Source organism: Brassica napus, chromosome A5 (genome assembly GCF_020379485.1).
Source record: "Brassica napus cultivar Da-Ae chromosome A5, Da-Ae, whole genome shotgun sequence".
Lineage (NCBI taxonomy): Eukaryota > Viridiplantae > Streptophyta > Magnoliopsida > Brassicales > Brassicaceae > Brassica > Brassica napus.
In genome coordinates, this window is record NC_063438.1 from 5784053 (window position 1) to 5799280 (window position 15228).

Consider the following 15228-nt stretch of genomic DNA (forward strand, 5'->3'; position numbering starts at 1 on the left):
CATTAACTTCTTATTTTTCCAATGTTAGTATTTTTTAATTTAAATTTATATGTTTATAATTTTTCATTTTTCTTGTTGTAGATGGAGAATTATATTTTTTATTGATGGTTTTTTGTATGTGACATAAACGTTTTGAAATATTAAAAATAATGTTTTATATAGTACGATTAACACATTAAAGAAGAGAAACATATTCATGCACATTTTACACAGGTTTTATATGCATAATTTTAAACATTATATATGTATATATTATAAGTTTGAAACATGTAAATGCTTTCTAAAGCTAAATACTTGTTCTGAGTTTACATAACTTATCGAAAGTTTTATCTCTTTTTAAATTCAAATCACAGAAAAAAATATCAAAAAGTCAGTATAGATGGATTTTTTGGGCTTTTAAATCAACACTGAAAAATTACATGAATCAGATAACAACAGTTTTATAAACAACTGGATAAAATTTGACCGAGCCAAAGATTTTCACACAATATGTTCTTTCTTCTTTAAATTACGAAGAGCCTATAGGCACAAGAAAAAAAATCATAATTTTTGTTTTCACTTATATAACATTTCTTTTCCTTTACACACATAGTTTATTACACTGCTATAAGTAATGGAGAACTCTATTCATATAAGATTCACATATATGCATTTTGACAAAGAAGAATTTTAGCCATCTTAAGTTTCGGAATGGACCAACTTCAGTCATATACACTATATTTCTCTATGATTCAAATCTTACAATTTTAATATATGTGCAGATTTCCATGTGAAAAAGCATGCACGCCATCTATCATTCAACCTATTACTTTTTTCCAAAGTAAATACTATAATCCTCGTTTGGTTAGCTCCACAAACTAATCTCTTTGGATCAGTTTACTAAAAAATATGGATACTAATGTCAGAAAAGAATATAAACACTATCAACAACAAATATTGGCACAAGACTATTTGGTTCAAGGAACATATTCCACGTAATGCGTTTATATCATGGCTGGCTTTGCGGAGAAGACTGCCAACCAAGGATCGCTTGAGGCGTTGGGGGTTAAATGTCTCAGGAACGTGTGTCTTTTGTAATCTGGAAATAGAGACTCACCATCATCTCTTCTTTGAGTGCTCTTTCTCTCGCTTGATATGAGAGCCTTTTGCTGCTGAAGTTTGGATTTCTCCTCTGGCTGATCTACACTCTATTTCAGCCTGGATCAATCAACCTCGCGTCAATGCAGATGCACATGCTACTCTAGTCATTAAGCTCTACTTTCAGTCAGCCATCTACCTGCTGTGGAAAGAGCGTAATGCTCGTGTGTTCACAGCTGTCTCCTCACCTTCATCAGTCATCCTTGGCTTTTTCGACCGTATGATGCATGACCATCTCCTCTTTTACCCGGCAGGTTCTTCTTTCTCCTCTTCTCTACTTCTTTTTATCTTTCTTGTATGAGACCTCCTTAATGCTTTTTTTACCTTGAGTTGTTGTTGGTTGTTTTTGTTTCCTTGCTGTAATAAGTTGTTTAAAAACAACAGTGTAACCTTTCAGAAAATGATAATCTTAACATCTTATCAAAAAAAACAACAAATATTGACTTATTTATGTGAATATATATTTTATTTTCAATCATTATAGTGGACGAAGAAAGCACCATAATTTGTACAACAAATTTTCTTAGATTCACCTCATCATACTCACCATTTTACCATTTTAATTACATAATTTTACATGAGCTTCTTCACCCTCTCCGGTTATTTTCTCTTTATTTATAACCACAACATAAAGTTATGAACTATATAGATTATAAATTAATAATTTATTTACCCTTGAAATTTCTAGTAATATCAAAAGTCGTATGTTAGTTAATTATTTTCTAAATGACGTCTATTTCTAATTTTTTTTGGATGAGAATATTTTTGGACTGCGAGATTTTTCTTTACCTGGCCCACCGGCAAATATTTTAGAAGCCTATTATATATTTTTCTTTGGTTTTATAGCGTTCGGACTGGTCCGAATGGGATATTCAGTGATGTTACGTGATACAAATCAATGAGCATGGGCAATAGTTTTTTTCAAGTGACATGGCAGTTTGATAGGTGGTGATTATTTTGCCTATGTGGCACCTCTAGAAAAGCTAGAATTTAGTTCCTTTTATATAGTAGGATTCAATCAACATATGACTTTTATCCATACATCATATTCATTTATACAATATCGCAAATCATTTTTTAGATGATCACTTATTTTTTCATTACTCTATCTCAAACATGTTTAATTTTATATTTTTTTCTATATGTGTGACTGAAATAATAAATGCATTTTGTTGATTTTATTAAATCAATTTTTTTAAACTTTTAATATACCACAAACAGGATGTTGGGGATGTTACAGTTGTATTCGTTGTTTTTGTTGAGTGCCGCCAAAAGAATATTGATTCATGGTGTTACTACACGGTGGTATAAAGCATCGGTGTCTGAAAGCGTTGAGTTCTTCATCCTCGCCAAAACTATCGAAATCACCATATGGAAAGAGACATCAATACCCTGAGAGAATGCCAGAATTCAAATCAATTACACTTGCCTACGAGTGGATGAGTCAGCGCAGAACATTTTCGGCAACATATTTTTTATATTTAGAATTGTTTTTTGGGGTAAACATCTAGTTTATTAACCAATATGATTGTGTTATTTTATATTCGATATCTTTTTAAATAAGAAAAAAATATTATCAACTTATATTATGTTTTTAAAATAAAAAGATAAAAAAAATAGTGTTAGTCATGTTTTTTTCTTAAAAATATTTTTAACATCGTCAACAAAACATTAAACCCAAAATCCTAATTCCTAAACCTTAAATCATAAACCCTAAATCATTGGGTAAACCTTAAACCATTGGATAAATAAACACTCAAAGAATTAGGGTTTAGAATTTAGGATTTAGGGTTTAATGTTTTATTGTTTAATGTTTTTGATTTAGAGTTAAGAATTTATTCAATGGTTTAAGGTTTACCCAAAGATTTAGTGTTTAGGATTTAGTGTTTTGCTACCGATCTTAAATATATTTTTAAATTTTTTTTTTTCGTAATTACTATTATTTTTTATTTTATTTTATTTTTTTTCTAAAAACATAATATAACTTGAAAATATTTTGTTTTTTTTTAAAAGATATCTAATATAAAATAACGAAATCCTATTAGCTGGTGAACCCAAAAATAACTATTGTTTTTTTGTGTCAAACAAAACAAGTATTACCAAAAACTATGAATTTTGTACACGTATATATATATATATATGGACATGGCTTTAGATAAGTATGAAAGAACCAATTCGCTTTATTTATTTTTTACTTTGTATATAGCTTTTAATTTTTCCTAAATAATTTTTTGCTGATATTTTTAATATTTAAACAGAATGATAAATGTCGGTAGTTATAGATATCACTCGGAATCCCAATGTGTATAGGATACGAAAAATAAAATATAAACCTCGTTAAACCCTTCTTTACGCGGATAAATAGCTTTGGTGTTCTATATCTCTTCAAATTCTCCAAAGCAACGCTTCTCAGAACTATCTCTCATCGCCTGGTTTCGTTTATTTCCAACAGTAAGTTTTCCTTTGGCGATTGTACAATATTTTAGACATCCATCGCTCTAGTTCTACCTTTTTTCTTTCTTTAGTTCTACTTAGGTTTCCATAGATCTCTTCTTTGGCCGCTTAGAAGATAGAGAAACCCTTAATGTGGGAATTAGCTCATGAAAATAGCTACGCTGCAAACTAAAATTTAAGAACTAAAGAACTGATCAGTTCCGGTTTTGAAACCCTAAGTCTTGTTTCATACTATCCAGGTTCAACTGAAGAACATGGGAGGCGTAGAAGATAACCACTGGGTTGATTTGATGATAGATAAAATCGGATTTGCACTAACCAAGGTTGACGAATCGATTCAAAAGGTAAGTATCGTTCTTCTTCCACCTGATCTTCTTTTTTTCGTTAGTCTCTTCTGCTTTGATCTTTATATGATGTTTTGTGCCCTAAATTTTACAAGAGTTTATATGGTACATAAGCTAAACTTATATCTTCTTTTCATCATCATCAACGCAAGAAAATTGATGCAGCTTATATTGTAGTTTATTCATCTTTTGTTATATATGCATAGATTGATCATTCGTTACATCAAATTAAAAAAAAAACTTTTCTATCCAGCTTCAATTCCATGAGACATTTTATATGATTCATTCATGAACCCTAAACACGGTCAAAACACATTAGAAAAAAAAAACTAGAACTATACTCATTACTAGTAGTATTAGAAATTTAACGCCTCTAGTATGTACTGTGACCTAATACCTTTTACTCCGATTTGTTTTTTCGTTTTTATTTTAACAGAGTATTGAACTCTGGAAAGAGTTAACCAAAGACATATATGACGAGCAGCCTACACATGACACAACCGGACAACCAAACGATGTTAAATCCGGTGAAGAAGATTCCTCTCAGGATAAATGTGTCGCTGAGGTCAAAGAAAGACCTATTCAACACTGGGCTATGCGCCTTGGCGAGGCGAAAGAATCACCGAGCCAACACTGGGATATGTGTGGTATGTTCTCTATTGTTTTATTGTAGTCTTACAATTCCTTTTGAAGTATCTTTTGGTTTCCATGATTTCCCACTTCGTTTCTTGACGTTCAAGGTATGAACTTTAATTTTTTGTGACAGCATCAAAAATTTCAGAGAGTTTGATTCAAGAACATGGGGATGATGAAGTTGATGAAAAAGAAAAAGAAGATGACGAGGGTACAGTTTCGGAATCTAGTGGTGAAGAAGACATGTGTGAGCTTACTTTGGGTAACTCGGCCTCGAGTTATCGCCCTAATCTTCACCATCATCATAATGAAGAAGCTAGTACTGTAAGTTTGAAGCAATTCTTTCACAACTTTATCATATCCAATTCAGGTAACGTTAATCAGTTGCTAGTTTGGTTATTGTCTTTTGACTTAATCTTTGGTGATCAGGGTTTGAGTTTGACGTGGAAAGATGGTTATGGGCAATTAAATGATGATGATTATAAATCATGGTGTGATGATTATGAAAGCTTGTACAAGTTTTATCCTATGAGGGCCCCTCTGGGGTGGTCCTACATACCTCCTGGGCTCCCTCTCCATAAAGAAAATAATGTAAGTTTGAAGCATTTTTATTTCACATCTTTATATCCACCCTCAACAAAAACTAGAATGGTATATCACCGTAACGTAATCGTATTAATGAATCTGGTAGTTCTAATCAGTTGTTCATTATTATTATTTTCTTTGACTGAATCTTTATGATTAGCCTTTATATTTTAAGAGGGGGAATCCTTATCATATGTCAACAAATGATGATACGTCTTCCAAACAAGATGATGAATCATGTGAGGAAGAGGAAGAGGAAGAGGAGGAGACTAACTTGGAGACCTTGGAGACGAGCTATAGGCATAGCCCTAGTGAGTACCAACATCGTAATGAAGAAGACACCGTAAGTTTGAATCAGTTCTTCACATCTATTTATATCTATGCTTACAAGAACTAGGGGAATTCATTAATTCTAATAACTTGCTAGTTTGGTTTATTTTCTTTGATTGAATCTTTATGGTTGTATCAGGATTCGAGAATTCGTTGTAAGCAGTTAAGGAGGGCGAGAGATGGTTATGAGCTGTTAAAGAATGATGACACGTCTTCCGAAGATGAGGATTCATGGAATGAAGATGACGTCAAGGAATATTGGAGGCAGAAGTATAGATTCATGAGCGATGCAACTAACATATCACATGATGATGATATTGATGATGATGACTTGTCGGACAAGTTACAAGGATTTGTGGATGTGAAGGAAGAGGAGATTGAGAATAAAACGGAATGTGGCGAGGTCGAGACCCTTACCACAGAATGTGATTGGGTTTTTGTGACGAGGGATTAGGTCTTTGATTTTTTGGCATATTTTGTGTCTCGTCTGAATTCGAGTGTTTATACTTTATATCGGCTTTTATGGGGTTTTTTTTTCTTGCGGTACGAGTTAGATTTTGTTAGTTTTTTGGAATGTTTAATTCGCAATTCCTATACCCTTATCAACTATTATCTTTTATTCTTACCAAATGCTGTGTTTTATAATTATCATCATTACTTTTTCTTTGCTGAACTTGTTTTTCATAAAACCAGAAATTTTGAAGTGTTTTTTTTTTCTGTTAACTAAATTTGATGCATTATATTATAAAGATAACAAAAGTTAAAACTGTTAAACAAAATAACTGATAACATATGAGAAGATAATAAAAGTTTCAGCTAATAAATTTGTTATATCTGATTACAATCACAAGAAAAGAGAAAGATTAAGATGATTGATCATGTGTCAAAAGCTATTTCTAGGAGTATTAAGGCTGAAGGAGTATTATGTGATTCAATGAGGCTAGAAGTAGGTACTTCGATGATTGTTTCAGTCACAAAATCGTTCACAACAAGTGAGAAACTTGGTTTTTACATAATTATGCTGATTAATTAAGAAATAGATGCATCTTGATTATGTATGGAAGCCTTGGCTAAAGCTTTAGCGAACTAGTCCTTCTCTCAGTCTTACTATATCAGTATACCCCTGCCACTCTCTAATGCTTTTTTTTATCACTCTCTAATGCAGGTCTGCAAACTTCCTGTAAGTGTATAGCCTCACAAAAGTCATACTTCTTGTTGCCCTTAATTTTAATATGTTTTAACAAAAAAAATTTAGCATCACTGATACCAATCCACAATATATATCCGGGGTATATATAATATCCTTATTTTTCACTTAAATTTAAATTGATTAAACAAATAGATTTAAGTACACATTAAAGATATCTTTTTTATTTTATTTACGTGTTAATATCGATGTTTAATAAATCGGTAAACGGTAATTAAATATTTTGTAAATAACTAACAACTAGACATATTATTCGGGGTCTGGACAAGGTTTAGATGTTAACAAATTATAGATTTTTTATATATAGTTTACATTTACATTAAATATTTTAGTTTTTGGGTTTAGTTATAACATAATTCTAATGAATTATTAAAATTGTATATATAAAAATAAACTAGACAAATATTTCGAGTTATACTAACATTACTTTTAAATTTAACTAATTTAGATTTATTTATATCTATTTAAATTAATTTAAAACAGTTTAAACTGAATTAAAATTTTGGATCCTATCTGCCGTTTAAACCAAAATTTTAAAACATTGGTTGGTATTATGGACTTAAGGAGTTACTGCCAATTGCGAAAGAAGAAAATATCTTTTCGCTATTGAAAAAAAATTCGAGAAAAGAAGGAAAAGGGTAAAGAGAGAGAAATGCTTCATTCTGTTTCAGTTCGGTAATGGCGGAGATATGCTTTTTTGGAGGTCTGGTCCATTATAAAGCTCCTTCTCCTTCGTCTCTTCATTATCCTTCTCTCTTCCGCTGCAAACCCCATCACTATTCTCTCATGTCCGCCTCCATCTCAGCCGAATGCCACTCCTCCTCTTCCACCGTGGACCCACCTTCTCTCCTCGTCTTCTCAGGTGATCCCACCTTCTTCCCTCTCTTCCTAGCTTCGTGGGTTTCCTTAAAGTTTCGATTTTTATTAGTCTCTTACTGTGAAAGATCGTCACTTGTTGGATTAGATCTTGACCAATTAACGATAATTTAGACAGCGTTCTTGAAACAGGACATTTATTTGTTATGTTCTCTGCTGATTATCTCTGTAGAGCTTGCTTCATTTTCCGACATATTAAAAACCTTACGTTGAAGATAGCTTAAAAAACGTTATATTTGTTGTGTTGAAGGCGGCACTGGATTCAACGGTGTGGTGGAAGAGTTGAAGAAGATAACAACCAGAGTGGCTCATGTTCTTCCTGTCTCTGATGATGGAGGAAGTACTGCTGAGATTGTTCGTGTTCTCGGTAAGGTTCCACCACTACACAACAGTGTATAAGACCAAGCTTTTGTGTGTTTTAGCTTCTTTGTCAAGAATAATGTAAACATGTATCTGCTGTTACTATAGGCGGACCAGCGGTTGGTGACATACGTTCAAGATGTTTGAGGCTGTCTGATGAAAGTACTTCAGAGGCACTTGCTGTTAGGAGGTTGCTCGGTCATCGATTACCTATTGATGCGCATAATGCCAAGAAAGATTGGTACTTTATCCATTGACTCTCTTTCTCTAAGCCTCACGTTACAGTCAAGCATCTCTTCTATGTACAAAGAAGTCCTATGAACTTCTCATTTTATTTGAAAAGCTCTTGATAGTTACTATGGTGAAAGGTATTATTGTGCTGAGTTAGAACTTTGACAGGTACGATATAGTGGAAGGTAACCATTCTCTATGGGATGGTGTATCAAGACCCTACAGAGAAACAATCCGAGCTTTCTTAATTTATTTTCAGAATGAGGTATAATGTTAACTGATGCTGTTTTGTTTCATGTACATTTTTCTTACTTGACATGTTACTTACTACACAGATTCTAAGAAGACCCAATGATTCATTTTGCTTCGCTAATGGAAGGTACTGAAGAGATCTTATTCTCACACTTCATGTCTGTATTGTTAAGTAACTCACTTTGAAATTGTATTATTTTTTGTTGTAGCATTGGGAACTTCTTCTTTGCAGGAGCAAGGATCTTTTTCCAGTCTTTAGACGCTGCCATCTTTCTCTTTTCACGTGTTTCAGAGATTCCTTGCGACAGTCTGGTCCTCCCAGTCATATCAACCAATGATAGGCTCACTCTAGGATGTGAATTACAGGTAATCAAAGCTTGCTTCATCTCTATTTTCAACTCCAACAAGACTCAGGTGTTAAACTTGACTGCAAACTTACTTTTAATTTGTAGGATGGGACTATAATACGCGGACAGAATGAGATCTCTCACCCAACCAATGGGACTATACAGACCGTTGACAAGGTCTATTACTATAACATTGTTACATTGAACTCTTTACATTTGCTTACATATGACTCTTTTCTATGTTTTCTAGTAGAGACATTCTTCAACTCTTCCATCAAAGATAAAGAGAGTGTTTTACATGTCAAGCGAAGGTAATAATCTCCTTCATGAGGTCTTCCCACCAGTTAACCCAACTGTCTTGGACCAGTTGAGAAGCGTGGACTGTATAGTTTACGCTATGGGGTCTCTGTTCACTTCCATTTGCCCATCACTGGTAAAGAAACCTGCAAGTGAACTTTTTGTGCAGCAAAGGTAGAGTTTTTAAATGACATGAGTCTCTTGTTCTGTTTCCTTCAGGTTCTGCTTGGTGTTGGGGAGATTATCTCTTCAAGGTCATGTCGTAAGGTGCTTCTGTTGAACGGTAGCCAAGACCGAGAGACAAGCGGCTTTACTGCTTCTTGCTTTGTGACTGCTATTGCTGACGCTCTCAACAGAACTCATGGAGATCCTAATATCCGTCTCAAGAATCCAGTGAGTGATTCTGCTGCTATATCAACACTCTCTTGTTGTCTTTTTTGTCTGACTTCTGTGTGTGTGCAGCCTGGATATTACATCAACACTCTCTTGGTGCCAAAAGATGGAGACATAGCTGTAGATTTCAAGCAATTGTCTGAACAAGGAATCAGTGATGTTGTTAGTATCTCTCCCACTTTCACTTGTTTCCATGTTTATGTGCGCAACAAACACTTATTGGTGCTTTCGTTCTGTTTGTTGCAGAGAGTTGTGGAGAGTGTTCGTGACCCAAAGCACGGTGTCTTGTTCAACCCGAGCTCACTGATAAACACACTAGCCAGTTTGGTGGAGTAAATAGTGATTTCTTTAGGCCAGAGCTGGTTTTTCTTTTGCTTCCGAGATGATTATATTCATAAACGGAACAATGATTTTTTTTTCAGTTTTTTATTTGATTCTTTGCGGACTGATTTAAAAGTAAATGAAAGTCTCTTTCTTTGGAAACTGAATCATCTTTTGCAGTGTTTGTTCGACAAGGTGACCATGGGACATATACATGTATGAACGAGGATACATGATTGTAGTAGACAGACAATCAATGGCTATAGATGGTGGTTAGAAATGTATGATTGTATTTTGAAAATGTCACATTAGTGCTAAAAGGCTTTCTTAATTCTTATGAATAAAGCATATGCATCTCTGTACTTCACTTGTTTCCAAATATATGTGCACAACAAACAGTGAATGGTCTTAAGGGGAAGATAAGTTCTTTTTGCATTAGATACTCGTTTCAAGTGGCTCTCTATTCATTATGGAGGGTGAGGAATAGCATAGGACATGGGGAGAAGCCTAAGTCTATTTCAATAATGAAGAAGCTTGTTGACAAAGAAGTAAACAACAAGCTTAGTTTACTAAGTAGACAAAGAAGGAAGGGAATGGAATGGAGCTTACAATATTGGTTTAGAACTAGAGTGTACGTAGTTCTTTGATAGAAACCATGATTAAAGAGTAGTAAAGTTTTGATAATGTCTATATTTGATGTAAAAAGACTTTTTTTATGAATAAAATTTAATATTCATTCAAAAAAAATACTGCTTTCACTCACTTTCATTTTTTGTCGGACTGACATAAAAGGTTATGAATGGTATAATATATTGATAAATTCACAACTTATGAGGGACAAAAGTGAAACTTGAAAGGAAAAACCAATTTCTTGTTTTTTTTATATTGGTAACTAGAGGAGTATCAGCCCTTCGCACATAATATTGTTTTATTGTTGTTAAAAGTATGATTTTTTTAGATAATGTAATTATGTGGTCACTTTTATTTGTTAAGAACATTATTTGCTATTTTTATTGTGTTATGTAGTAGTAGTAGTGATATGTTAATATATTTTGTCTTTGTTTTTTCAATAATGTGTTTTGTGTGTATAATACTTGTTAGAGCATCTCTAATGTAAAATTCCATTTTTTCTTCCAAAATGGAGTAAAATTGCTTTAATCCTACTCCATTTCTCATTCTATAATGGAGTGATGAACCAAAAAAAAATAAATTGCTCCATTTATGGAGTAAATTTCATTATGGAGTGAGATATGAAGTTGAGTTGGAACATTCCTAACTCCATATTCACTTTTACTCCATTTTAGAGGAAAAAATGGAATGGAGATGGAGATGCCCTTAGTACTGAAGTGAGCCTCTAATGTAAAAATAGATTGAATTTCAATAACTTTGCATTTATGCATTTGCTGATTCTAAAATTAACGGTTTCAGCTTCAAAATTGTCTTTTTATTTTTTTCATATTTTTTCATATTATAACTTTTAAGATATTTTTTGCCTTCTTCCCATATTTTGATATTGAGCCGTCAACATCTATGTATTTTGTTTATCTTTCTGGTATGCGGTGTTTCTCACCATCACCTAAAAAGACTCACCTCGTGCTCTTGTTCTTTATCGCCTTCTTCACCTTGAGATTTCTGCTATTTGTCGTAGATCGGATTTAGGAGTTTCCAATTGTGCGGTTGTTTCTCGCGTCGTTTAGGCTGTTTCATTCAATATTGGTCCCTCCTATTTTTCCTTAGATTTCAGCTGATGTTAGGAATTATATCTCCTTGGGTTAGATCAGAATTTTTAGTTGTCTTTTGATGTTGTCTTTCTCGTTGTTGGCTTACCGTCAATAGTCCTTGCTCGTCTTGGTTTTTAAGATCTAGTTTTTGATGATTTGATTTATGTGCTTTTTTTCATAGCTCGAGGACGGCACAGTGTATATTGCTGATTTGTTGGTGCTTGATAAAGCTTATTTGTGTTTTGGGGATTACTTTGTTTCAGATTTGTTCTTTTTATCTTTTTTATTTATGTTTGTTATGGCCAAGACACTCTATGGTACGGTAAGGTAAGTTAGTCTTCGGTCTTGATCTCTTTTCAGCTCCAAAACTTTATTGAGTTAGTATTACTATGATATTTTGTTTTTTTCAGTTGTTGAGATTTTAAGTTAAAATTTGGTTATTTTGTGATTTTAATAGTTTAATAAAAATAAAATATAGTTTGTAAATGAAATAATAGAAAATAGTAAAAGTAATAAAATAATGAAAGTTTATGATACTTTCAGTTGTGAATAAATTAAACATTTAAAATATATTTATATTATTTTACTTATTTCTTGAATTTTAGTGACCAATAAAATAAATTTTCAAATTACGATGAATGTTAGTATGAGAAAGATTAGATAGTGCATAATTAAAAAATGATGGACTAAATTGGAATAACATAAAAAAAAGATCTAAAATACAAAAAAATGAGGACATATGTCGAAAAATCCCCCAAAGAAAAAAATCAACTTTATATATATATAGATGGCCAAATAGAAACTTATTCATTTCTTTATTGTCAGTTAGTTCTTATGCAATAATTTTTGCCGTTTGAATACGTGACTCTTATAAGCCAAGTTGAGAGACACAAGTATAACAGATATAAATCTGTAGGACGAATATGACGTATCCATTGGAGCCCATGCTCCGTTGTTCCTCCATTCAGTGATTGCACAATATAATATATTTGTCTATGACAATTTGTTTTGGTTGCGGATATGACAAACAAATCAACTTTCTAACAGAATTTATTACAAAAATTATGTAAAGTACACGCCACAAAAGAAAATGTATTGTACTTTCTTGTTTTTTTTTTTTTGAACTGAGGCTAATACTTTCTTGTTTTTAACATAAACTATTCTATTTTTGACCAAAAACATATAATACACTCTAGAGGATCCTAACAAAAGAATATTGCTTGGTGAGATCTCGTGAAATACAATTGGACCCAGGCCAAGAATTGTGTTCTGATAGTAAAAAGGAAAGTGATATTAAGTTTTTAGCTGCATTGGTTTCGTTAAAAGAGATTATATAAATTTTTTTATATAATTATGTTTAGAATTTTGGAGTGAAACATAAATACGATTATGGACAGTATCTTATCTATTTTGTACATATATATTTGCATGCCATTCATTAGTCCAAGTTATATAACATGATAAATAATATATTTTTTCAAAACATAATCCATAATTTTGGGGAATTTTTCTCCAAGTACAAGCGAAAGCGAGAACTCCAAGTGGGAAAGAAGATCTCCCTATAATATTACTCACGGCGCAACGCGCAAGTAATGCAAAGTATTAACATCACCCTCAAATGGATTCAAGTCAACTTGCATTTGCTTACATATGATTGGATCTCACTGTTTAATCCTAAATCTATAAATACTCTTCCTTCCATCCTCACTTCTTCACCACAATACAACACCAATAATCATAAGCAACAACAAAAAAAAATACAACTCTTCCTTCTATTTTCTCCATCCTCAAAAAGCAAAATGACATCGATCATGTTCTTGCTCACGGCTTTGACTATTCTTTTCATGAGTTTCAGAATTACTCAAGCGACGTCTCGAACCATAACCTTCCACAAGCCGTCGATGGTTGATAAACATGAGCAATGGATGGCTAGATTTTCTCGCGTTTACCGTGATGACCTCGAGAAACAGATGAGACACGATGTGTTTAAAAGGAATTTAAAGTTTATTGAAGACTTCAACGAACGAGAGAACAAAGGCTACAAGCTTGGTGTCAATGAATTCGCAGACTGGACCAACGAGGAGTTCCTAGCAACGCACACCGGGCTAAAGAATATAACTAGAACTTCCCCATCCATGGTGGAAGATAAAACGATGTCGTCTAGGTCTTGGAACGTCAGTGACGTGGTGAGCGGGAGCAAAGACTGGAGGAGTGAAGGAGCTGTCACTCCTGTCAAGTACCAAGGCCAATGCGGTAATGAATATTTTCAAAAATTATACATATAACTAAAACATGGTTTAGAAAATATATTATAAATTAAAACAATGCAAGATATTGCCCCCAATATATTATAACTTGAGTTCCAAGTTAAGTTAGGGCTTAAGTGAATAGGTTCGTCCCTTCTATGAGAGCATCCATTTAATCAGAAATCTATCTATGTACAGGATGTTGCTGGGCGTTTTCGGCTGTAGCAGCAGTGGAAGGTGTGACTAAGATAGCCAGCGGGAATCTTGTATCTTTGTCCGAACAACAGCTTCTAGATTGCGACAGAGAGTACGACCAAGGCTGCAACGGTGGGATAATGTCGGATGCTTTCAACTATATAATCCAAAACCAAGGCATTGCTTCGGAGGAGTCTTACTCTTACCAAGGATCAGACGAGAGATGCCGGTCCAATGCAAGACCCGCTGCACGGATCAGCAGTTTCCAATCAGTCCCTAGCAACAACGAGCGAGCCTTGCTTGAAGCCGTGTCGAGGCAACCTGTCTCTATCTCGATGGACGCAAGTGGGGACGGGTTCATGCACTATTCAGGGGGAGTATACGACGGGCCTTGTGGGACCAGCTCGAATCACGCGGTTACATTTGTTGGGTATGGGATGACCCAGGACGGGACGAAATACTGGCTGGCGAAGAACTCTTGGGGGGAAACTTGGGGAGAAAATGGTTACATTAGGATCCGTAGAGACGTGGCTTGGCCTCAGGGCATGTGTGGTGTAGCCCAATATGCTTTTTATCCCGTTGCGTAAGCGTCTGTTTTTATATAATTTATACATACCCTACAATTCAAATGGAAAGTACGTCTACGGTCTATCAAAGTGATATATTATAATAGTGTCTTCATTACTTGATTAAATATTGGTGGCGATGCGGTTTACGTCTACATCGCATATTTTTTGAGCCACATAATTGTAATGTATTCTGTATCGTTCTGTACCTTGCATGGCGTTGATGTAACTGATAATGTATTTATTTATGAAAAAGTGACGTTTAAATAAAGTTATTATTGTTTTTGTGCACAAAAAAAAAGAAGTTATTGTTTAATCGTTTATATCATGCAAGGATGGGAATGTGATTTATCTTGATTAACTAAGATAACATGCTCACATTATACATATAGGGGTGGAGAATGTTGGATAAGCTTCAAGAGAAAGCTTAGGAAACAAGTTATTCATAAAAAGGAAAGATGAATAACAAAACCTATTAAATTTAGGATTAAGATAAAGATAAAATAAGATTCCTAGATCATGATGTAATAGGACAAGTTAAGGGTTTTCTATTATCTATATATAGAGATCAAATTGTAAAATGATCTCACAAGAAAAGAAGAAGAAAGTTAAGAAAGATTAATAAGACAAAGCAAGAGTTTTATTAAGTTTGTGTTCATACGATCATACCAAGTTCAGATTCTGTGACTTTATTTAGTATCAGAGCCTGAGTTAATCAAATCATGAGTGATTC

The 15228-nt window shown here is 33.6% G+C and overlaps 3 protein-coding genes across 4 annotated transcripts; all 3 read left to right on the forward strand.

Moving 5' to 3' along the window:
* The first annotated feature begins 3430 nt into the window (after window positions 1-3430).
* LOC106453516 lies at window positions 3431-6212 on the forward strand. The gene is made up of 7 exons (XM_013895757.3): window positions 3431-3588; window positions 3831-3935; window positions 4372-4582; window positions 4702-4892; window positions 4998-5159; window positions 5314-5496; window positions 5623-6212. Exons 2-7 carry the CDS (start codon window positions 3846-3848, stop codon window positions 5935-5937), a joined length of 1152 nt encoding a protein of 383 aa, XP_013751211.3. The 5' UTR covers window positions 3431-3588; window positions 3831-3845; the 3' UTR covers window positions 5938-6212.
* A 1088-nt stretch (window positions 6213-7300) lies between these two features.
* LOC111215579 (uncharacterized protein YNL011C-like) lies at window positions 7301-9934 on the forward strand. 2 transcript variants are annotated; one of them, XM_022719255.2, is made up of 11 exons: window positions 7304-7552; window positions 7817-7933; window positions 8035-8167; window positions 8326-8422; window positions 8493-8536; window positions 8619-8775; window positions 8862-8933; window positions 9010-9189; window positions 9273-9446; window positions 9516-9608; window positions 9693-9934. In XM_022719255.2, exons 1-11 carry the CDS (start codon window positions 7369-7371, stop codon window positions 9780-9782), a joined length of 1341 nt encoding a protein of 446 aa, XP_022574976.2. In that variant the 5' UTR covers window positions 7304-7368; the 3' UTR covers window positions 9783-9934. The 2 variants fall into 2 exon arrangements, with proteins under 2 accessions (XP_022574975.2, XP_022574976.2); XM_022719254.2 differs by having other exon boundaries at window positions 7301-7552; window positions 9273-9608.
* Window positions 9935-12825: 2891 nt separating this feature from the next.
* LOC106423061 (ervatamin-B) lies at window positions 12826-14750 on the forward strand. Its single transcript, XM_013863844.3, has 2 exons — window positions 12826-13741; window positions 13933-14750. Exons 1-2 carry the CDS (start codon window positions 13081-13083, stop codon window positions 14514-14516), a joined length of 1245 nt encoding a protein of 414 aa, XP_013719298.3. The 5' UTR covers window positions 12826-13080; the 3' UTR covers window positions 14517-14750.
* The last annotated feature ends 478 nt before the right edge of the window (window positions 14751-15228 follow it).